The sequence below is a fragment of the Hibiscus syriacus genome, unplaced genomic scaffold, assembly GCF_006381635.1.
Source record: "Hibiscus syriacus cultivar Baekdansim isolate YM2019G1 unplaced genomic scaffold, ASM638163v2 tig00002237_pilon, whole genome shotgun sequence".
In the NCBI taxonomy this organism is placed as follows: Eukaryota; Viridiplantae; Streptophyta; class Magnoliopsida; order Malvales; family Malvaceae; genus Hibiscus; species Hibiscus syriacus.
This window is the reverse complement of record NW_024061918.1, coordinates 2,338,571-2,363,431: the sequence shown is the minus strand read 5'-3', so window position 1 is coordinate 2,363,431 and position 24,861 is coordinate 2,338,571. Positions and strand designations below refer to the sequence as shown.

Sequence of the window (24,861 nt, the reverse complement as noted above, 5' to 3'; positions counted from 1 at the left end):
AATTTAATTCATAAAGATATATGAATTATTGAGATAATATTTTAAATGGTACAACGTGCCAGGTAGGCCGAGTTGGACACCATTCGGATTTGGGCTCGGGCATTAAAGTTTTAGGAACCGAGCTGTTATGTAACCAGCCCAACCGGTCTGATCCATAGATGCCTCTAATCATGAATGAGTGCACAGATGATACTGATTTGAGTAGGGCAGCACATAGTATTTACAGATATTGTGTGGAAGCATATATATAGTGCAGGTGCAGTTGTAGGAGTTTTCAAGAGAGGCGTCTTTGCATTTAATACAGACATGATAGACGACAAACAGATTGCTATCAAACTTTTAACATCTTGGCATATGGTTCTAAGGTGTTGTAAAATGGCAATTTCATCCAATACTCACCCAGAATCTGACAGAACGGAAGACGGCCATCCCCGTTGTTACACCAACTAGGAAGGCGTGTTTGCTTGTTCTCGAATATCTTAAGCATGTATGCGTCCCAGATCTGTAAATGAAAACTCAATACATCCTATAAGACCAAGTCAAAAGAATATTGAAATTGAAAAATGACAGTAATGTTGATACTTATAGTGAATTCAGTGACTTGAATGAGTTAGCAATGGAACCAAAGACCCCGGCCTCCAGATACATCTCAAGGATAAAGGCAACACATGTTGTTGACTTTCCATCACTGTATACCCATTCATCTTGTTCCGGGATGGTGAGCAATTGATCAAAGGTTATGCCACACCTTTCAGTCTCCTCTAATATTCCGTACAGATCCAAATCCTACAACACCACCGAGACAAATTATCTAATGAACTTATATCTTTCCATATTCTAGTCCAAAGTCATTTGTTGGAGAGATGAGAAAACGGGTAGAGAGGAATAATTATTTCTCACAAAGTAGGGGTGATATATTTATATAAGTAAAAGAGGAATAAGCAGAATACCTCAGTCCCTAAGCGCTTATTTAACGCTTCATTCCACATATTTGCAGCATATGCTGGCTGCACTCTAGTCCAAATAGACACGACAGAAATGACCTGCAATAAAAAACCTAGTTAGGACTTGCAAAACAAGCTCAATAGAACTATCTGCAGCAGAGAATGCTCAGGATGCAAAGAATGATAAGAGAAGATGCCTACCAAGTGGGCATCAAGAGGTTGTGGATAGTTGTCAGCTACAGTGTCTATCCAACTAAATATCATGTTGTGGAAACCATATGGCTTGCCTGACATGCTCCGAGCATACTCCCATGCTACAGTGGAGTTGAACTCTGCACGTATATCTAGCTGTAAAGGAAGCAACGCTATCTGCGAATTAGAACTGTCCTTCAGTGACAGCTGCCACCATTCATCCCATGGAATAACCACTATAATTTCTTCACCCTGCAAAATTCATGCAAGTAATCAGCATAAGGAAGAAATCCCAACCAATAGGAGGGGACAGAGCACCGCAAATGTTGAAATCAACTTGATACAGAGTGGTCAAAACCTGATAATAGCTAAAGGGTTATTGAATCATGAGTTAATGCATCATACAACTAGATAAGGAGTTAAAACCAAGAGGTATTAAATCCTTGACAGCATTTTAACACCTTTAAATTCTTTTTTTTTGGGTCAAATAAGACTAATGAAGAGAAAAGGAAGTGAAGCACCACACAAATAAATAAATACTGCTCAAAATCTGCAATCCGCTTGTTATTTATAGGATACCTTTTCATTTTCATGTCTGGATTCAGCAACCCATAGATTACCCATGTCATCCTTCAAGCAAACTGCAGTATGACCAGCAAAGCTACGATCACCTATTTTTCTAATGTCTCAAATCCACCCCAATGGCCACGGATCTTTGACACTGCCAAAAAGTCACCAGTATGCACATCTTCTGGATTTATCATTGCACGCCATGGCTTTGGACTTTTTTTTCAAATGAGGCACCCATGTGTGTTTTCAGAAAAGCGAGGTTGGCATTCTGACCCCAGTTAGTGTTGAGTGAATGATGTAAGCTCACGTGAATGAAGAGTGCTTGTGTAATGTCATACATGGGAGCAGGATTGTAGCTGATGGATATAGCTTGCATACCTGTCAAGTCTGTTAGGAAACTATTCTAGAAGTTGTTAGTTTGTTAAAGTTTGTTATGAATTTACTATAAGTAATTAGCTTAGGTGATGTATAATGCAAGCTTAATGAAAATACTTCTGATATTCTGTTTGATTCAAGCTTTGTTTTCTGCAATACTCAACATGGTATCTTTCGCCAAAGTCCTGGGAATTTTGGTTTCACGCTCCTAAACTGCCAACCTGGAACTGGCAAAACTGCCATCGCCATGGGCATCACAAAGTTCCTTGGCCTTGAAACCCCTTTCTCTGTGCTCTATGGCAGTGAAATCTTCTCTCTGGAAATGTCGAAAACAGAAGCTCTAATGCAAGCGTTTCGAAAGTCCATCGGCGTAAGAGTCAAGGAAGAAATCGAAGTGATCGAAGGCGAAGTTTTTGAAATCCAAATAGACGGTCCGACAGTTTCTGGGGCGGCATCAAAAACTGGGAAATTGACTCTTAAAACGACGGATATGGATACTGTTTATGATTTAGGGGAGAAGATGATCGAGGCATTAGGGAAAGAGAAAGTGCAGAGTGGGGATGTGAACTTCGACTGTTCGGCGACTGGATTCTCATTACAGGCGATGGGTTCGAGCCAAGTGGCGTTGGTGGCTCTGTTGCTCATATCGGAAGGGTTCGAGCACTATCGCTGCGATAGGAACCTCTCAATGGGGACTGTTACTTTCATGTTCGAGAACCCAAAACAAGATAAGATAGCGGTTTTTGAGTTGAAGCTAATTGATATTGATGGCGAGCACCTTGGAATTCCAGATGTTGAATACCAAGCTATTGTTAGGATGCCTTCATTTGAGTTTGCAAGGGTTTGTAAAGATCTTGCTAGCCTTGGTGATACTGTTGTTATCTCTGTAACCAAAGAAGGTGTTAAGTTTTCCACAGCTGGTGATATTGGGACTACAAATATTGTTCTCAGGCAAAACACCAGTGTAGATAAACCAGAAGAAGCGACAATCATAGAGATAAACAATCCGGTATTGTTGACGTTTGCATTGAGGTACATGAATTCATTTACAAAGGCTACCCTGTTGTCGAATACAATGTCAATCAGCCTGTCTTTAGAACTGCCTGTTGTGGTTGAGTACAAGATTGCTGAGATGGGTTATATCAGGTTTTACTTGGCACCTAAGATTGAAGATGAAATGGATGGATGAGACTAATCCATTAGCTAATCATGCAGTAGATAAGTTTAGAATAGATAAAAGAAGGTGAATAAGAAGAACGAAAGAATGCATCGCACTTCCGATTCAAGTCGAACGGAAGGAAGCATCGACACTTCCGATTCAAGTCGAACGGAGGAAAGCGTCGGCACTCCCGATTCAAGTCGAACGGAGGGAAGCATCGGCACTTCCGATTCAAGTCGAACGGAAGGAAGCATCAGCACTTCCGATTCAAGTTGAACGGAAGGATGTATCGCACTTTCGATTCGAGTGTTCATCTTTTCATCAAGACGGTTGAGAAAGTAGGGAGAATGTTGAGTGAATGATGTAAGCTCACGTGAATGAAGAGTGCTTGTGTAATGTCATACATGGGAGCAGGATTGTAGCTGATGGATATAGCTTGCATACCTGTCAAGTCTGTTAGGAAACTATTCTAGAAGTTGTTAGTTTGTTAAAGTTTGTTATGAATTTACTATAAGTAATTAGCTTAGGTGATGTATAATGCAAGCTTAATGAAAATACTTCTGATATTCTGTTTGATTCAAGCTTTGTTTTCTGCAATACTCAACAGTTAGTATTTGAAAACAGGGGCAATACATCAACTAAAGAAAGCAACGTGCCAAGCATTCCAGATGGCATTAGAAATACAGAGATTCCATGTTGCTTTACCCGCAAAAAGAAAAAAAGAAGAAGAAAGAATCAGAATGTCAATTCCAAGCATTAAACATGTTTTCATGATATTCAAAGACAAACTGAGAAACATCCGTATTCCAACTCAGCAGGTTCTTCCTAAAAATTGAATTTCAATGTGTGCTCTCGAGCAGAAAAGTAGTAATTCCAAGTAACCCTATAAGGTTTTGCAAAGACATAAAGATCCATAAAAGTCCAACTGTGCGCATCAGATGTCTGTAAAAGAAAATTTTTACAGTTCAAACGATAATCAAGACTCCAGAATTAACCGTAGTATGTAAAACAATAACCAACGTCATCGAATCCAGACTCCTGCGATTTGAATATCAAAGCATTTGAAGTTACGGTAAACAACTTAAAGCTGATAAAACTTCTTAGGCAACAGTAGCCATAGTATACTAAACATAGATGAATAACACTTGAAGTTGCTCAAGCTTATTAAAATAGCAGTAACCATCGTCTAGTAAACATAATAAATAGCCTTAAATAAATTGCATAGCTCATAAATAGGAAGAGAAAAAAAAAGGAAAGCGATTCAATTGATACTCTAAAGCATCTGCAACTAAGTGGAATTAAACTAAAAAAAAAAAGCGTCAATCATAACAACAGCCATAATGATCATCAATAGGCCAAATAAACGAACCGTGAGATGAAGAACTCCACCGCCCAATCTCGAATCATCGCGATCACTCCCGGTGTACTCGAGACGAGCCTCGTTTCCTTGAAGCAAACTCCTTTCCAGTCAATCGAGCCATTGTTTGGGGGTCACAGATCCGACGAAGGCCGGCAACAAGTCAACAGCGGAATGAAAACTGTTCAACACCGGCCAAGAAATCTGGCGGGGAAGCGCCGGGAGAACATCATTGACCCTAAAGGGGACTTTGAAGGCTTGAGCCAAATCCCAACCATAAAACAAATACAAACAAGCATAAAAGGGACAATCGAGGCATGGGAGACGAAGAGCGTATGGAATTGGGCTAGGAGAGCTTGAGGAATGGAATTTGCCCTGGAATTTGGGGGGCCATTGGGGGTTGGATTTTGAGGGAGAAAGGGTCCGTTTTGGTTGTTGGGGAAGTTACGAGTTAAGCATTGAACTCGACTTTTGTTTTGTTTCATTTTTTTCAGCGACGGTTCCCCATAACGTGGCAAAAGAGAGGACGATAAGTCTGAGAATCCGAAAGGATTTTATTTTATTTCTTTCTTTTTACCGTTTATAATTTCCAGATAGAAAATACCAATGTTATCAAAACTAGACTGGATCGGTGTTCGATCGATTTAACTGGAAACTGATTTTTTGTCCGGTCTGATTAGTTTCTAAAATCAGTTTTGCAATAAATCGTTAAAGAATCGGTTGGGAACCGATAAAATCGGTGTGAACCGACGGTTCAAGCGGTTCACAGATTCTGTTTTTTTCAGAAAAAATTAAATTAAACGACTTCGTTTGTTATGATTTTTTCAACCTCAATTTTATTTTTTGATTTTGGAATTTGAGAGAATCAATTTCAATAAATATAATGATGATTGATACTTGTATCAATTATGTACTTTTTTATTTAGTTGTTGATGAATTTCATTAGGATTGACCTTAAATATTATGTTATAGTTGATTTAAATCATTTTGTTTCACTTGATATTATGATATTTAACTTATATATGTTATGACTTGTAATATTTTTATACTTTTTAATATTGTGAACTTAAAAGAGTGTTATATATATATATATATTATTATTGCTTTGAATATTATGTAAAAATATTTTAAAAAAGTATTTTATATAAATCGATTCAACCGCGATTTAACCACAATTAAACCAATGAACCAGTACCTTCATCGATTTAATGTCCAATTCGATTTTAAAAACATTGAAAAATACGAATTTTGGGCGTTATCTTAACATATAACGTTTGTTTTATACTATTTTGGCTTAATACCTTTTCTCCTTAATATTTGTTTATTTTTCTACTTTGATATTTAATATTTTCTTTTTTTGTTGATTATAAGATAGTAAATATTAAAATTCAAGTCCGTTAAAATTTAATTATTTATCATTATATGATACTATATGTTTTGGAAATGTTCCTACCAATGAAAAAAATGATATTTAACCCTATTAGTGATATTAAACACCTAAAATTTAATTTACAATCATGGTTGAAAAAAATATTTTTAATCTAATTTTTAACCTAAAATTAGTGATATTAAACACCTAAAAAATGATTTTTAACCCTATTAGCTTAAATTTCTAGTTTTTGACGTGGAAAATCAATTTTGGATTTTTATCCTCAAATACTATATTTTCAAATTTACAATATAATATCTAGAATAAATATTTTATCTTTTCTAAAATCAATTTTTAATAGTAATCCTAACCAATCAAATTTTTAAATTATATTTTTCAAAAATACTTTTAAAAGAATTTTTTTTACAGTACTTTTAAAATCAATACTAAATTGGATAGTTAATAATGTTTATACACTCGTAAATATAATTGCTTGAATTCAATACTTTTTTTAAAAAGAACAACTATCACTTTAGTTATTGAAGTCATTTGATGAGTTTAAATTTAAATGTATTTTTAAGATTTTTAACAAATACTTTTTTAATTTTTAGTTATTTTTAAAAAATAAAAAAAAATGGAAATGTTTTTGGCAATGAAAAAGTGATTTTTCACTCCCTAAATAATGTCAAACACCTAAAAATTGATTTAAAATTATAGTTGGAAAAAATTATTTTCAACTTATCCTCAAAAGTTCAATTTTCTAGCTTTTGCCTTAAAAATCACTTTTGTTGTGAATTTTTAATTTTATCCTCAAGTATTTAATTTTAATTTACAATATAATATTTTTTATTAAGTGAATGTGATTATGAAGTAGTATATGTTCTAAATATTCTCAATCATTCGATAATGAAAGCTCAATCACCTTGCTGCAGCCGCGGGTACTCAAACTCATGACATCTAGGAACAACAACGATTCATTTAGTCATTGAGGTAAGTTGATTCGTGCACAATACTTAAATTAAATATTTTCTGAAGTGTTTTTTAAATCATACTTTTTAAAAATATTTTTAAAAGTAATTTTTAGAAAACTTTTAAAAGTTAATAATGTATATACACTCGTAATTTTCAAAAAGTAATACCAAATGTTATTTTAAAATAATGAGTATATAAAGGAAAAAATTTAGAGGTTATTAATTTATTTATTTTATATTAACTTTTTATTTAAATATAATATCGAATATAAAATTTTAATTTAATTTAAATATTAACATTTAAATAAAATATTATTTTTATTTTTATTATTATTTGCTTTCCCGATTCCGAGGTTTACCCTTAACTAATTCAGACCGACACGCGTCGTACACCTGGTTTTGGTGAGTGAGTCTCCCAACGAGGATTTTTTACATACATAAGGACGCAAACCCGAGACTTTGCTTAAGCGATATCAAACTGCTTACTATTTGAATCAACCTCCATTGGTAAATATTACTATTATTATTATTATTATTAAATATAGACTAGATTTAAAATTTAAAAATAGGTTACGGTCATTTAAAATTTAAATAAAAAATTTAAAAACTAAATTAGTTAAAAATAAAATCTTGAAGTCTTGATTTGTTATTTATCATTTCATTAAAATCAGGTAAATTTGACTAGTAAAGGTAACTTTGATATAATATGATTTTATTGTTCTATAATTTTTTAACGATTACAGATATTTAAAAGATTTTTGTAAATAGTAGAAGTATTTTTTATTAAAAAATAAATAATTAGTAGAGAAGTAATTAAAAGCTAACATGAGAAGTTATAATTGGTCAAAATAAATTTAACGAACAATATTTTTAAATAAAATATATAGCGTCTGTATATTTTAAGGGTATTATTAATAAACAAAATCTAATAAATATCAAGATAAGAAAACATGTAAAACGTTAGAGGCAAATGATATACTAAACATATTTTTTATAATTATTTAATATTTATAGAAAATAAGACTATCCGTCGTACCAAAAAAATAGTGAAAGATTGTTTTTTTACGATAGTAGTGAAAGGTTGTTTAATTTATAATTTGATTATTATTTTCATATATTTTTTTATAGAAATGGGTGTGACAGAGATAAGTTTTAGATAATAAAAATAATTACTTATTAATTTTATATGTCACATCAAATAATAAATATATATGATAACAATAATAAATGGAATGGCAAGACTTTATAATAGAAGCAAGGAAGGGAGAAGCCATAAATGTGAGTATGTGCATCGTCATAAATTATATCACATATAAAGATTGTGACACCATTTACCTTTCTCTTCTTTTACGTCCAATTTAGATTTTAACATTTTTTATAGGAGTGGCTGATAAGTTGAATAGCTCGTAAGTAATTTGATTCGGTCAAAATTCGATTAAAGTTTGATTCGGTTTGATCCGACTCGAACTCCCGCTCGACTCGAGTGCTTAACGAGTTGAGTTGAGTAAAGTTCAACTCGACTAGATAAATTCTCGAATAGCTAGTTAATTTTTTTATAATTTTTACTAGTTATCTTAAAAAATTATTTCATTAAAAAATTTACTAGTTTACTACTAGATGATAAATGATTAATATATTAATTTTGTAATAGAAAATACTAAATTAATAATTATTATTTTATTACACCCAACAATTAAACTCTAATTGTTGTTTTAATGTATTTATGGATTTTTATTTTGAAGTTTAGATTTTAAATTTGTTTCATACACTCTTTTGATAAATTTTTGGTTAAATTTATCAGTTTAAGTTTATATTAAGCATTATATAGTATTACTAGATTTTACATATAGTTAAGAAAACAAGATAAAAAATTTGATCAGTTTAACAACCAACGAGGCGAGTAGCGAGCTTAACGAGCATGGGTCGAGCAACAAGTTTTTTTTAACGAGCATGAGTTGAGCAAAATTTTAAAGAGCTTAACGAGCAACAAATTCTTTTAACGAGCACGAATCGAGCATTGTCTGACTCACAATCGACTCACTCGATAAGCACCCTAATTTTTTCTAAGCCAACCACAATTGTTCACATTTTATTTACAAACAGTGTAGATTAGATTGCTCTTTTCTTTGGGTAAACCATGTAAATATTCATTAATGTTTAAGTTTTTTTTTTCTTTACTAATATTTTAAAAGTAACAATTTAATTATTAATATTATTGATTTATAATAAATCGTGTTAACAATAATTATCGAAACAATAAAATGCTAAGAGGATATTCTTTGGCTTCAAATATCCATGCACAATCCCATTTCTCACATGCTCAAAATCTTCATAACAGTTTACCCCCTGTAGTCACTAATTTCCACAAAAATATACAACACATTCTTCGGCAAGATAGACTCTATCTGATGACCCTCTCAGCTCCTGATTGGCCTGCATGTAAAGCTAAATTGAGCCGCGTTTAAACAAATTTTAGTGAGACAAGAGAGAGAGACAGAAGGCATTTTAGTTTTGATTTTAGTCACTTTGTTTTGATTTTTTTTTTTATAATTTTACATTTATCACATTTTTCTCTATCTTTATAGTATATTTTTCTTTATTTTTATGGTAAGTTTTCGAGCGTTCGATTTTTTTTGTTAGATTTGACATAAATACGACTGATCAAGATGACACTTGTTTTTTATCTTGTTGATCATCCTTGCTTTGGATCCTCTAATTAGATTCAGATACACGATTTGTGTCCATATATAAGTTTTTCATATCGTTCGATTCTGATTTACAGTTTATAGATGCCCTTTCAATATATTTATCTTCTTTTGTAGTTCGTTTACTAATGCAGTAAGAACGTTTATATCTATATTTTTTTCGAATTTTTTATTAGGTTTTTAACATTTTTTGTATGATCATTGTGTGATCTTAAGTGATTAGCTTTTTTATTAATGGTTATAGAAAAATATTCTAATTATGAGTTTAATTTATGTTTATGATTATAAACTTTTATTGTAATTATAAATATTTTCTCTTTTTTAATAAAATTAATATCTCCTATAAAAAGGAGAAATGGATTTAAAATTTTAATTCACTTAAAATTGTACATATTTTTTAATATGTTATTCTTTTATTTTGATTTTTTAAAATGTAGAAGTGTAATATATTCATTGGCTAAATAAACCATCATCAACAACGTCTTACTACATGCATACAAGATAAATACATTCATGTTTATCATAAACAAAATATATCGGTGATAGACCACTGACAACATGATAAGCAAAGCGTGAACAATTGGGCCAACGACATACAAAGATTGATCACTCCGACTTCCTAAAACATTAGACATAGAAAATGAATAATTGAGGAAAATTCGAAGTGAACGAATTAAAAATAAATCATCCTTTAATCACAATCTCGTCTAACACATATGTCCGAAAACCAACAAAATATTATATGTAAACGAACAAAGAAACCAAGCATAAAAAAAGAAAGCAACTATGAAATTCCGAAGAAACATAAATCAAGAAGAAGACCGATGGAATAAATTTGTAACGGGAATCCAAAAAACACCGATAATCATGATACATTTCACTAGAAAAAGGACTAAGAGAAAATATTATCTTAAATACATTAAAATAAAACTGAAAATTAACGAAATCGAACAATAATATAATAAAAATGGCCGGGAAGTGGCCGAAAGGGACCGCCACCGCTGCTCTTGACGAACTTGAGTGATAACCGCCCAGAAGCCTTTGTAACTGTAACAAAGGTTTTCTAATCTTTTGAATGAGATAACATAAAAAAACAATTAAAAGATAGATTTTATTTTGATTTTAAATAACATTAAAATGAAAGAGATCGTTTAAATAACCTATTACGTTACGAAAATAAAGATACATTCTTTAAAACGTCTTATGAAAGACACTTCCACATCCATGCATTTTTATTAAAAAAATATTATTTTAGTGACCACTCAATTATAACCTCTTTTTATTTTGATCATCATTTTTGAATTCTTATCAATCAGACTACCCAACTATTTAAATGCATTCAATCAGGCCACTAGTAGTTAACACTTAACAGAAGTGCCGAGAATAAAATCGGTATAATTTACATTTAGTCTTTATTACTTACAAATCTATCAAGTTGGTCATATTTTAAATTAATTCAATATATTTAATTCTCCAATTATAAAATTGATATAATTTACACTAGTCCTTATTACTTACACAATCTATCAAATTGGTCATATTTTAAATTAATTCAATATATTTAATCCTCCAATTATACGATGATACATGCCATGATATTATTGGAGGACTTTTATTAATTTAATTTATATTTAATTTAAATATTTTTCATCCAATCAGATGATACACGTTGCACTATGGAAGAAAAATAAATTGAAACAACACATTTTTATGGGGCTGGGGTAGGGCTGTAAATGAGACGAAACAGATCGCAAGCTACTTGAGATCGACTCGATCTTAGCTCGATAAATACTCGGATTGAATGGACTCGACTCGAGTTCTTAACGAGCCGAAACGAGCTACTCGATATTCGACTCGAAAAGCTCGTGAGCAGCTCGAAAAAAATGTTATATTATAATTTTAGATTTTTTAAAATTACATTATTAAAAATATATTAAAAATACATTATTGATGAATAAATATTCTTGAATTGAAAATGGTTAAAAATTATTTTTGAATAAATATTCTTATTTACTTTAAATTAATAAAAAAATTATTTATCTAATGACAAATATTTAATATATTTCTAATGATAATATTTCTAATAACTATTTTTTAAAATTGTTGTTATATTTTGAGGTCTTGGGTTCAAATATCATAAATATCAAGGTTTTGAGTATTTAATATCAAGATACTATATTGTACTTACCTCATAACTAATTATGTGATAAGGTTTAGGATTTAGGGTTTAGGGTTTAGGGTTTATAGTTTATGTGTTAGGATTTAAGGTTTAGGTTTATGTGTTAGGATTTAGGGTTTATGTATTAGAGTTAGGATTTAGGGTTTAAGTTATACACATGAAGGTAACATACAAATTATGCAAAATGATGTTATGCGACTCATAAATAAATCATTCACATACTTACACATAAACATATCAACATGCAAAATAAATATACACAACTAATTAAAGAAAACAATCCTAAACATGGACTAAATTAAGAAAAACCTAAATGTGAGGACTAATTTAAGCTAAAATTTAAACAATTGAGGGACTTTTTTGTACAAAACGCATAAATCTAGAGAGCCTAAAGCTAATTTACCCCTAAGGTTAAGGTGGCTAAACGATAATTAACCCCCGGAGAAGAAAAAAGAAATGAAAACAGGAATCGGAAGTCAAGAGGAAGATTAGTTTGGCTAAAAGAAGAAGACCTTCTTCTGCTCATACTCTCTTTGTCAACGGCAATAACAACACCGACATCAACAATGTTATTTTTATTAGATTGGATCCTACACTTTTCCCTCTCCTCCCTATTACCATATTTCTATATGATTGTTTCTTAAATGGTGCCTTTTGTTTTCTTTTGTTTATTATTCTTCTCTTTTTCTGGGGTTGTAGAGGCAGATGGGAAGAACAGTGATAAGGCTACAACTATGCGATCAAAACATTCTGTCATTGAGCAGATGAGTAAGATAAATGAGAGGTATGTGTCCATCTTTTTATCATTAGTTTATTTCCATGGAAATTGGAGGTTTTTTAGCCTTACCCTTCAACTAGTTCTCTTTGTTTAGGGAGCTAAAGTTATGACAATTGCATAAATCATTGATTGTAATGGCTTAGGATAGGTTGATCCTATGAAAGTTTTGAACTTTATTACTGTAAGGTCTACTTTTGTTATGTAAATATTGTTGCTGCCCAGCTAACTCACTGAATCATGAATTTAAGATGATTCTACTGAGCTTTTATGGAAGAGATCTATTTTTGTGTAAAGCCATCCGATTATGTTAGAAAGAAATGTTAAGTTCATTTTATAAAACGTTTAAGTACTTGAAATGGCACTGAAATTTTGGTGCTTGTTCCATGTGAATTGACCACAAGTGCACTGAATCCTGTGGAAGTTGATCCTATCAGAGATGCAGATGCGACATCCAAAACTATGGAGCAGCAACCCGAGTTGGCGAACATGGGAATGCTCTGCCAGTTTCGGGTGATAATGTGTTTGGTCATCCACTTCAGAAACTAGTGTCCGAGGTTCAATCAATTTTCTTATCAACAATGATCTTTTACTATATCCCAGATTCCCAGTATCCCACATCGGTAGGTTCAAGGAAGCTTTGTGCTGGGGATATTATAAAAGGCGAGGATACCAAGGGTAAGGGCAGCTTTGTGCTGGGTGCAATGACGCAACTCATGAGGTTCTAACCGATGCGCGTCAATTGCTTGTTCAAAACTATTTTCAATTGAACTTGAATCGAGCTTAGTTTTGAGTTTTAATAGAGCTTAGTTTCGAGTTTTAATCGAGCTCTTGAAATTTTTTTAGTTCGAGCCTTTTCGAGTTCCAGTTCGAGCCGAGTTACAATATTATCTTTCTAGTTCGAGTCGAGCTTGAAAATTTTAAGCTCGCGAGTTTTTGAGTCGAGCTTACATTTTAAGTTTTCGAGTTCGAGTCGAGTTTGGTAATACTTGAGTTCGACTCGGCTCGTTTACACCCCTAGGCTGGGGGTGGATTTGAACTTGGGTCTCCTTGTTTCATAAAGCATAGCCCCAACCACTACTCCAAGACAAGTTTGTGGTATTATACATACATCAACTAATATTTATCTTACAATATAATGAATGTCAGAACAATGAAAATAAAAGCAACACTAAAACTACTTATCCAACCCGATATAAATTATTAGTTTATTCTTTTATATCAATACTCGAGGGACGGGTTTAAGGAAAATATATATTATTTTTACTATTTAAATTATAATAAATAATTATAAATGTATTATTTTAACTATTTTAAAGTATTAATATATTCGAATCGGGGTGGGGCCGGATTTAAGGTAAGAAATCACTGACCGGACCAAAACTAGTATAAATTACTAGTTTACCTTTTTTTATATATTCAAACTAGATCGAGTTTAGGTAAAAATATATTATTTTAACCATTTAAAATATAATAAATAATTATAACTATATTATTTTAAATATTTTAAAATATTAATTTATTGGCATCAATTCGGGATGGGTAAAATATAAACAATATATTTTATGGGTGGGACGGGTTAAATATAAATAATATATTTTAAAATATTATTTTATTCAAATCAAGTTGTTTTATTATTGGTTTTATTTTCATTGTCGTGGTCTTTATTATACTATAAGATAAATATTAGTTTATAGAAGCATTATACCAAAACTTGTCTTGGAGTAGTAGATGAGGCTATTGCTTATGAACCAAGAAGGCCCAAGTTCGAATCCCCCACTAGGGAAAACATGTTATTTCAATTTATTTTCTTTCCGAGGGATTGGAGGAAAAATATTTAAATTAAATACAAATTAAATTAATAAAAGTTCTTTAATTTGAAAGATTATGTAAGTAATAAGGACTAAATATAAATTATACTAATTTTATTAATTGTCATGTCAACATTTCTGTTAAGGTCTAATTGAATGCATTTAAGTAGTTGGGTGGTCTGATTGATAATAATTCAAAAATAGTGGTCAAAATGAAAAATAACTATAGTTCGGTGGTCACTTTTATAGTTTACCCTATTATTTAATGACATTGCAATAATTTTCTTTTAAAGAAGTATTATTCTAATAAAATTGCCCGCCGCCAGTTCATTTTTGATAATCGTGGTATCAAAACGGATTCTGCAGTGGTCAAAGCAACTCCGCCCACATTCGTACTGAACAACTCCCGCCATGAGCACACACTCTATCCTCGCGCTTCCTTCTATTTTCCCACCAACCAAGCATTCCCAATTCACTTACTTCAGCTCCATATCTCAATCCTCCCCTATCCGTTGCCCTAATCCCATTCTCTCTCCACTTTCCTTTCGTTTCCCTTTCAAATCCCGTCGCTCTCCCTTCTCTGCTGACCCCCAACTCTCCGACGCCGACGACGAAGAACTCGAAGATGAGGAAGACGAAGACGACGATTATGAAGTCGCCGATGAGTACGACGAGTTTGAAGACGTTTCCGGTGAAGTTTCAGACGATTTCCAACAGAGCGAAGACGAAATCTCCGTGGATTCGTCGAACCGGAAAAAGGAATCCACTTGGCAACGAGTCGAAAAGCTTTGTAGTTTAGTTAAGGAATTTGGGGATGAAATGATTGACGTCGATGCACTCGCTGATATTTACGATTTTCGCATTGATAAATTTCAGGTTCCTTATTTTCAATATCCTACTTCTTTCTTTTTATTATTTAAAAAAATTGAAATTCTAATGTTCTTGCCTTTTTAATTTTTCTGAAGAGAATGTCGATAGAAGCATTTCTAAGGGGTTCATCGGTGGTGGTTTCAGCTCCCACCAGTAGCGGAAAGACTTTAATTGCGGAAGCTGCAGCCGTGGCGACGGTAGCCAGGAGGAGGAGGTTATTCTATACAACTCCGCTTAAGGCATTATCCAATCAGAAGTTTCGACAGTTTAGGTAATTTAAGCCATTTCCCTCCCCTCTCAACAGGAACAATGAACTGTAGTTTTCGTTTTCTGTTGCCTTTTTCAGTTTATTTAAGTTCCATAAGTTTGTGAACGATTTTGGGTTGAAAATACTATTACTGCATAAACTTTAAAACCTCACCATAATTCTAGGGTTTATGTGGCCTCCAAATAACTTCCACGGGGCCTTGCCACTATACGTAGAGGGATTGGATCGTTATTACTCTGGTGAAAATAATTGTAGGTGATATGAACCATTTGAGCTGATATGGTGATCTTTGTTGTTTTAGGGAGACATTTGGAGATAATAATGTTGGCCTTCTCACAGGAGATTCTGCTGTCAACAAGGATGCTCAGATTTTAGTTTTGACTACAGAGATTCTACGCAACATGTTGTATAATAGGTACTTCAGTTAACAGTTTCAAAAATTTCGTGGTATGAATTGTGGAAGACATACCTTTTTTTTATAAGAAAGGGAGGCTTCGTTAAAAACCCCTTCATAACCGTCAAGAACCCTAGAGTAACTCGACGAACATTGGAAGGAGGAAAAGAGTGCCTCAAAAATTTTATTACCAACGAACAAAACAGTACATTATAACCAATACACGAGGATCATCTAACAGCGGACAAAACAACCTATAAGAACCAAAAAAACAGAAGTTCACCCAATTCCTATCTTAGCTAATTCATCCGCTTTACAATTCACAACTCTACTAACATGTTTTACAGTAACACTCCTATCTTCTACCAATGAACTAATTTTCTTGACCAGCGAGCTAAATATCATAGGACAAGAACTCGGCCACTTGATCCAATCAACCGCTTTACTACTATCGCTCTCCAACATAAGTCTGCCCTTCGAGCTCCAACTTGACTTCAAGAAGAATAATAGCTTAACTTTAATAGCCAACAGTTCGGCCAAAATTGGAGGGTCCGACCCAACACTCTTGGAAAAAGATCCAAGCACCACCCCGTCTTCATCCCCGAGTATACCACCTATACCCCTTTACTCCAAGACTTCTCCACAGCTCCATCTACATTAAACTTGAAAAAACCCTTGGGAGGAGGATACCAAGAAAGCGAAAAAGCGCCAGTGTTAGCGCCCACACCCAGGAATCTGCTAAAGCCGGATTCCCCACAAGACAATCGAACATAATAGAGACATCAGGAAATTTCGCGATGAACCAAGAAACCAGTCTGTACCTTGGTATTGCCAAAGGTTATACATGACATTTTTTATGTTAATGGCACATTATATCTCATGCATCTTAATTTTAAATTGGATTATATGCTTATATTTACAAAGTACTGTATTTTACTTTGCAATTTGTGTTAGCTATTTCTACCTTCCATTGGGAGGTTATTGGCTGCCTACTGTTTATTCTTTTTAGGAAGAAATCTCATCTGTGTATTTCATGTCTTATAACTGTTTCATCTTCAAGTTGCAACCATTGTAAGTTCCTTCTTAAGTTGTTGCTAATTGGTGAATTAAGCATTTCAGTTTTTGTGTCTGCTGATTTAGTGTTGGAATGGCTTCTTCTGGGAATGGTCTTTTTGATGTTGATGTGATTGTTCTTGATGAGGTTCATTACTTGAGTGACATATCTCGGGGTACTGTTTGGGAGGAGATAGTGAGTAAATTTGATTTCTGAAATTCAATTATTTCTAGATTATCAATGGTTAATACATTTTCACTGAGTTAGGAAATATTTTAAGGTGATTTATTGCCCGAAAGAAGTTCAACTGATATGCCTGTCAGCAACAGTTTCAAATCCAGATGAGCTAGCCGGTTGGATTGGCCAGGTAGTGTTCTTTGTCTTATCATATTATATGTTCCATCCCTGATATCCGTTCAGTTTCTTGAGAGATGTCATGGTATGTACTATATCCTGCTGTCTGTATCTTTCTTTGCCTTTGTCTGTCCTGCACTCTTGGGTTCTCAAAATCAAAATGGATGTTCTGATGAAGTGTTCAGCCATGATCTTGGAGTTGGAGATATTTATTGGCACGACGTGATTTCTATGTTACATGTGCATTTTGGTTTCTCCTCCGTGTCAAAATTTATTTCTTTGTTTGTCACGGGCAGCAGAGATATAGAAACAGTTCTGAGTTCTAGAAAATCTGGAAATTCTTGCTAAGACTTTTATTAGCTTCTCACTCAATTTACAACTTATAGAAATTCCCAAACTTATAGAATCTTAGAGAAAACAAACTCTGCAACAGACTAGAGATAAGTCTAACAAACTAATTTTAAATTTAAGTATTGAATCTTGAACTAACTGCCTAATATTTAGGGATCTGTAACCGACACTCCCCCTCAAGCTGAGGAGTAGACATTGTAGAGACCCAACTTAGATGTAAGCTCATCAAAGGTAATTCTTGGAAGAGCCTTGGTGAGTACATCAGCTAACTGTTGATGAGTAGGAACATAGTTGAGTTTGACAGTCCCATTTGTAACATTCTCAGAAATGAAATGACGATCTATCTCTATATGTTTTGTCCTATCATGATGCACCGGATTCTTTGCAATACTAATATTTAGGGATCTATAACCAACAACAGTCGAAGAAGACGAGGGAGAATTGGGGAAATTAGTAGGGTTAGGGATTTCAAATGTTAATTTAGGGAAATTAGGAATTGATACAATAGAAGGAAGGGCATGTGATAGCATTGTGAAGATTAATGAAAGGAGCATACCTGGACTGGATAAGAGAAGGCCTGTTGAGTAAAGCCCAAAATGGGTGGACTCCTGTACAAACAGTTGAGTTTGTTAGAGAATGGCCAGCTAGAAGGAATCTAGTGCATCGTAAATTGATAATACTATGTACTGCAGGAAAAATCTCAGAAAATGAATGAATGAAGATTTCACGTTTCTAAAACCTCTCCTCTTTTCTTCTTCTATCTTCTACTTTCTTATTCGCAAACCTCAGTCCATACCATTGTTCTACTACTTGCTACACTCCTTGATGTACCTTTTAATTCTCACAGCTTGATTACTGAAATCATGTGTAATATACTGTCTGGTCAAGCCTAATCTCATGGGACTTGGTGATTTTGATTTGATGTCCCAGTTTAGGCTTGGCATTCTATTCCAAGATGAGCGTTGTCCGGAATCCAATTGACCGCTCTACTTTAGTATTATAATTTTGGTTACTTTACTGTTTGAGGAGGTGAATTAGAACAGAAAGTGTGTGTGGGTGGATGAGTTTTTTTTTGTGGGGGGGGGGGGCACTTCACACGGCCACCATTGTGCCAAGTGGTCAGGGAAACTGGTTTTTATTTTGCCATCAGCTTATGTTAAACGAGCCTTAAAAATTTGCTTGTTATCTTTAAGAAAATTGATCATATATTATATTTCTTTATAAGAGGAGGGTGGAGTTGAACTGACGTCTTTACAAGTTATCTCCATTTACTATTGACAACTCTGGTGAAGAAGTGTTATCACCATGAGCAAGAATGCTGTTTTGGATTCATTTATATTATGAATGTCCTTGTCTTGGGTTTTGGCTAATCTTCTGCTTATGTTTTATCTCATTCAGTAAATGCCTAAATGGTACTGGGACCAGGTTCTATTTAATAAATTCTTTATTTGCATCCTTCTGCCTTTGTTTGACTCCACATCGAAAACTGTATTTATTCTACAGTTGAAGGGTTTGCTTGGTTCATATTCCAATTCTGATTGGTATGCACATTGAAAGTGCTCAAAGATTTGAACATTCTCTCCTATCTATGTGATCTTCCATTCACTTATGCATGATTTTCGTGTTGGCTTTACCTCAGCCTATGAGGTGATTGAGATTTTCCCCTTAATCTCCTTTTGTTTCTAGATTCATGGTAAAACAGAGCTGGTAACATCGTCATGGCGTCCTGTTCCACTGACTTGGCACTTCTCAACAAAGACTTCTTTATTTCCGCTTCTTAATGAAAAAGGAACACACATGAACAGGTATTTGAATAAAACTACTGGCCTTATGGAAATTCTTTGGGGGAATCCAGATGCTGGAGAAACACTTAGCCGTGGGGGTTTTAGCAAAACATTATGAACACTTGACATGGGTTTCTGTTTTTATATAATTTGCATATTTTGTGAGGTTAAGGTTTAGCAATTTAGCACTGCTTATTCCCACTTTTATACCAAAATACTTTGCTTATATCTTTTGTTTCTGTAATAATAATTTGGAAGGGGTAATCTGTGACATGATGGCCAAAATATTGGAATGTGTAGTTTTTAGCCTGAAATTATGGACATTTGACATGTAGCTTGTAGGCTTTGTTGGTAAGGTGGAAAGAAAATTGGAAAGACGGAAAACTGAGAGTAGAAAAGTAAAGATAATTTTTTCTTTCTTTTCATTAGTTTGTTTGTTAGGAAAGAAAAAAAAATTCTTTCCATTCAATGCTTGATAGGGATAAAAACTGAGGAGAAAATTAAAAAAAGAGGCATATTTTTGTATGTTTCACATTTTCTCTCCACTTATCATTCCAAATTGGAATGACTTGTTCCTATTCATGGGTATGGAAAATGATCACCTTCACCATTTTTCTCCTCCACTTATCTTTCCTGCCAATAACACTCAAAATTGATTTTCTTTCCACTTCTGCGCTCTCCTCTTTCAATCTCTCCACCTTTCCCCTCTACCAAGCACACCCTAAGTATTTTATTGGTTAACATAAGCACTCCCTGTTTCACATTATCAAAACACTTTACTTAATTTAGCATATTGTTTATATGATAATAATTTGCAAGGGTTAATCTGGGTAACTCCCAACGTTATCTTGTTAATTCTCCGCTTAATTGTTGCTAGATTTTCCCATTCCCATACCCAGACAGATAAGCATATCCTATTTATACTATGGGTAATTGTTGCCATTTTCACCGTACACACGCTCACATTTGTGCATATACAATAAAATTGTTTATTTTTTTAGACATTCCATCTCTCTATGCTAAATGAGAATTGATAAAATTTGATAAAATTTCGTTATTGTATTTTGGAAAATGAAACTTGATAACAATGAAATTGTAGTAGTAGACATATTTGCTTGCAAGTTATATAGCTTTCTATTCTCCAATTATCAACATCAAGGAATGTGAATATTTTTGAATTTTGTCACTCTTCTAAATTATAACTTCATTGAAATCCTTTTTTTCCCTTTAGATGACATTTTGCATACCATAACACATATCTGTTAGTAATACTAACAAGTTTTCAATTTCTTTTGTAATTTGAAACAGGAAGCTGTCACTCGATTATTTACAACTTTCTGCTTCAGGAGTTAACTCATACAGGGATGATGGATCTAGAAGGAATTACAGGGATGACGGATCTAGGAGGAGGAATTCACAAAGACGTGGAAGAAATGGTACCGTTGATAGTACAGATGGCGTGTCTGAGCAACCTCTTTCAAAGAATGACAAAAACATGATTCGCCGTTCACAGGTACAGTATAGTGGTTTTATCTTTGCTGGTGGTTGACAGAATTTTTCAAATGAAAGATACTTTCAACAATATCCTTTTTCCTTACAGCCTACATAATTTTCAGGTTCCTCAAATTGTTGATACACTATGGCATCTCAAAGCAAAGGACATGCTTCCAGCAATTTGGTTCATTTTTAATAGGAGAGGTTGTGATGCAGCTGTGCAGTATGTTGAAGATTGCAGCCTTTTGGACGAGTGTGAGGCGAGTGAGATAGAACTCGCATTGAAGAAGTTTCGACTTCAGTATCCCGATGCTGTGAGGGAGACCGCAGTGAAAGGACTAATTAGAGGAGTTGCTTCACATCATGCTGGTTGTCTTCCTCTATGGAAATCATTTGTTGAGGAGCTCTTTCAACGAGGACTTGTTAAGGTTGTCTTTGCTACGGAAACCCTGGCGGCTGGAATCAATATGCCTGCTAGGACTGCTGTTATTTCATCTCTTGGCAAAAGGACAAGCACAGGACGCATCCAATTAAGCCCTAACGAGTTGCTTCAAATGGCAGGGCGTGCTGGACGTAGAGGCATAGATGAAAGGGGCCATGTTGTGATAGTGCAGACTCCTTATGAAGGTGCTGAAGAGTGCTGCAAGCTTCTTTTTTCTGGAGTTGAACCCCTTGTATCACAGTTCACTGCTTCTTATGGAATGGTGTTGAATCTTCTAGGAGGCGCAAAAGTTTCTCGTGGGTCAAACGAATTGGATGAAACAAATACCTTACAAGCAAGGAGAACTTTGGAAGAGGCAAGGAAGTTAGTTGAGCAAAGTTTTGGAAACTACTTGGGGAGCAATGTAATGCTTGCTGCAAAAGAGGAGCTTGCTAAAATACAGAAAGAGATCGAAACACTGACTTATGAAATTAGTGATGATGCTATAGATAGAAAGAGCCGGAAACTTCTGTCAGAGGTGGCATATAAGGAGATTGCAGATTTACAAGAGGAATTAAGGGCAGAAAAACGCCTAAGGACTGAACTTCGAAGAAGGATGGAGTTGAAGAGATTTTCTGCCCTGAAACCTCTCTTGGAGGATTTTGAAAGTGGACATCTACCCTTCATTTGCTTACAGTATAAGGATTCTGAAGGTGTTGAAAACTTTGTCCCTGCTGTTTATCTGGCAAAGGTTGAATGGCTTGTTGGTTCAAAACTTAAGAACATGGTTTTGATCGATGATTCTTTTGCACTGAGCAAGGCTAGAACCGAGTTAGATGATGGAGAGTCTGAGTCTGACGCTTTTCAAGATGTCGAACCAACTTACTATGTGGCCCTTGGTTCAGATAACTCGTGGTATCTATTTACTGAAAAGTGGATTAAAACTGTTTATAGGAGTGGCTTTCCCGATGTTGCTTTAACTCAGGGGGAGGCTTTGCCCCGGGAAATAATGAGGTCACTTCTTGAGAAAGAGGAACTGCAGTGGGAAAAGCTTGCTGACTCTGAGCTTGGTGGTTTATGGTCGACGGAGGGATCTCTAGAGACATGGTCTTGGAGTCTAAATGTTCCAGTTTTAAGTAGTCTTTGCGAAAGCGATGAGATGTTATACATGTCACAAGAATACATTGAATCTGTCGAACATTACAAAGAACAAAGGCGCATAGTATCACGTTTGAAGAAAATGATAGGCCGTACTGAAGGCTTTCGAGAATACAAAAAGATCGTAGACACGGCTAAGTTTACCGAGGAAAAGATAAAACGGTTGAAGGCTAGATCAAATCATTTGATCAATAGAATGGAAAAAATTGAACCATCTGGTTGGAAGGAGTTTCTGCAGATCAGCAATGTCATTCATGAAACAAGGGCATTAGACATCAATACACACGTAATATTCCCTCTCGGTGAAACAGCATCCGCAATCCGAGGAGAAAATGAACTGTGGTTGGCAATGGTACTTAGAAACAAAATCTTGCTAGAGTTAAAGCCTGCACAACTCGCTGCTGTCTGTGCGAGTCTAGTTTCTGAGGGGATCAAGGTACGCGCATGGAAAAACAATAATTACATATACGAGGGTTCCTCTACTGTCCTAAACGTCATAAGTTTATTAGATGAACAAAGAAACTCCTTCCTGCAACTTCAAGAGAAACATGAGGTAGAGATACCTTGTTGTTTGGATAGCCAGTTTTCGGGAATGGTTGAAGCCTGGGCTTCTGGGCTATCTTGGAGGGAATTAATAATGGATTGTGCCATGGATGAGGGCGATTTAGCTCGACTTTTACGAAGAACAATAGACATTTTGGCTCAGATTCCAAAATTGCCCGATATCCATCCTTTGCTGCAGAAAAATGCGACAACTGCATCCGATGTCATGGACCGTCCACCCATAAGCGAGCTCGCCGGATGAAGCTCCTTTGTAATAAACTATAGCATAGAGTTGAAGAAGCATATAGTCCATTTCTTGTCATGCAACCACTTGAAGATAAGGCAAGCACCACAAACCCAAAGATAGGAAGGAAGAAAAGAAATCGACTAAATACTACATTAAGATCAGCAACCAGAAGTGTAAATTCAAGCTTAATGATGTCACAACCCATGTATATCTGCTTCACCCAATATGTGAGATATGAAAGGAGCCACAGTTCATAATTTGTTCTTTAAACTACTCTTTTCTTTTTCTTACTTTGTACCTTTATTTTATTTTTTCATTTATTTTGATGTTAAGACTTAACATTAATAAAAATATAGTTCATTCAAACTCAAATTTTAACCTGAAAATTTATAAAATCATAAAAAAATTATAACTTAAATATGAAAATTCACCAAATATGCTTGAGACATATCTTAAATATGATTAGAAATTATATGCGTACACAATTTATCATATAAGAATTAAATTAAAAGATAAAAGTTAAAAATATTAAAAGATCTATTAATTGGTTGAATAATAATAAAATGTTTGGTCGAATAATAAAAAAATGTTTAGTGTCTCACAATTTAAATTTTGACATTTTCATTAAATATGTAATGCCTCTCTCTTTTAATAAAAAAATAAGATAAAATGAAAAGAACATCTATAAAATAAATTAAAAAGTAAAAATCTTAGCCATGAGTCAAAAGGCTAAATCATTGTCAAACTGGAACATTATTATTCAATTGGACTACCTGTCTACCTCTATCTTCTTGGTCGTTAGAATAATAAAATAAGATTAAAAAATACTTATTTTAGGTTTTTCTCTTTTATAATTTTATATATGATAAATATCTTTATAAAATAAGTATTATATTTAATAATATTAAAATCACATCATATTCCAATGAAATTTTAAATTTATTTAAATCTTTAGTTTATTATTTATTTAAAATGAAAATGAAAATCACTTAATTTGTCAAAAGTTGAGAGAGCCTAAAGCATCAAAAGTGTTAAGTAAAACGAAAGGAAACTTCATAGCTAACCGAAAGCAACAAACTCTTGAACAAAACAAAATAAATATATATATATATATATATATATATATATATATATATATATATATATATATATATATATATATATATATATATATATATATATATAACTCATCAAACGATCATAAATTAATATAAAATTAAATTATTTTACATTTCATAAGTAAATACTAATACATATATATAAAGAGACTAAAATTAAAGGCGTGTTGTATGGTATGAGCAAAGCTTTATTAGGAAACACGCTTTCTGCATTATGATCAAATTTGGTCAATTAAGCATATAGGCGTTTGACGGTGAAAATAAAGACCCTTCGCTAGTGGTGTTTAGATAATATTAAATATTACTTTAATTATATTTTAAAAAATTAAATAAATTATATATATATATATATATATATATATGTTAAACATATTAAACATAAATATGTTCAAAAATGT

General features: G+C 33.5%; 2 protein-coding genes and 2 pseudogenes across 2 annotated transcripts; 3 read left to right on the top strand and 1 right to left on the bottom strand.

The window, feature by feature from the left end:
• Positions 1 to 208: 208 nt before the first annotated feature.
• LOC120141985 lies at positions 209 to 2,097 on the bottom strand (annotated as a pseudogene).
• Positions 2,098 to 2,542: 445 nt separating this feature from the next.
• LOC120141994 (proliferating cell nuclear antigen-like) lies at positions 2,543 to 3,342 on the top strand. Its single transcript, XM_039156761.1, has one exon. It carries the CDS (start codon positions 2,572 to 2,574, stop codon positions 3,268 to 3,270), a length of 699 nt encoding a protein of 232 aa, XP_039012692.1. The 5' UTR covers positions 2,543 to 2,571; the 3' UTR covers positions 3,271 to 3,342.
• A 9,940-nt stretch (positions 3,343 to 13,282) lies between these two features.
• LOC120143718 lies at positions 13,283 to 13,457 on the top strand (annotated as a pseudogene).
• Positions 13,458 to 14,741: 1,284 nt separating this feature from the next.
• Positions 14,742 to 23,585, top strand: LOC120141975 (DExH-box ATP-dependent RNA helicase DExH15 chloroplastic-like). The gene is made up of 8 exons (XM_039156745.1): positions 14,742 to 15,283; positions 15,373 to 15,548; positions 15,847 to 15,960; positions 17,080 to 17,188; positions 17,274 to 17,360; positions 19,385 to 19,503; positions 20,791 to 20,995; positions 21,099 to 23,585. The coding sequence occupies exons 1-8, from the start codon at positions 14,819 to 14,821 to the stop codon at positions 23,358 to 23,360; spliced, it is 3,537 nt and encodes a 1,178-aa protein (XP_039012676.1). The 5' UTR covers positions 14,742 to 14,818; the 3' UTR covers positions 23,361 to 23,585.
• Positions 23,586 to 24,861: the final 1,276 nt, after the last annotated feature.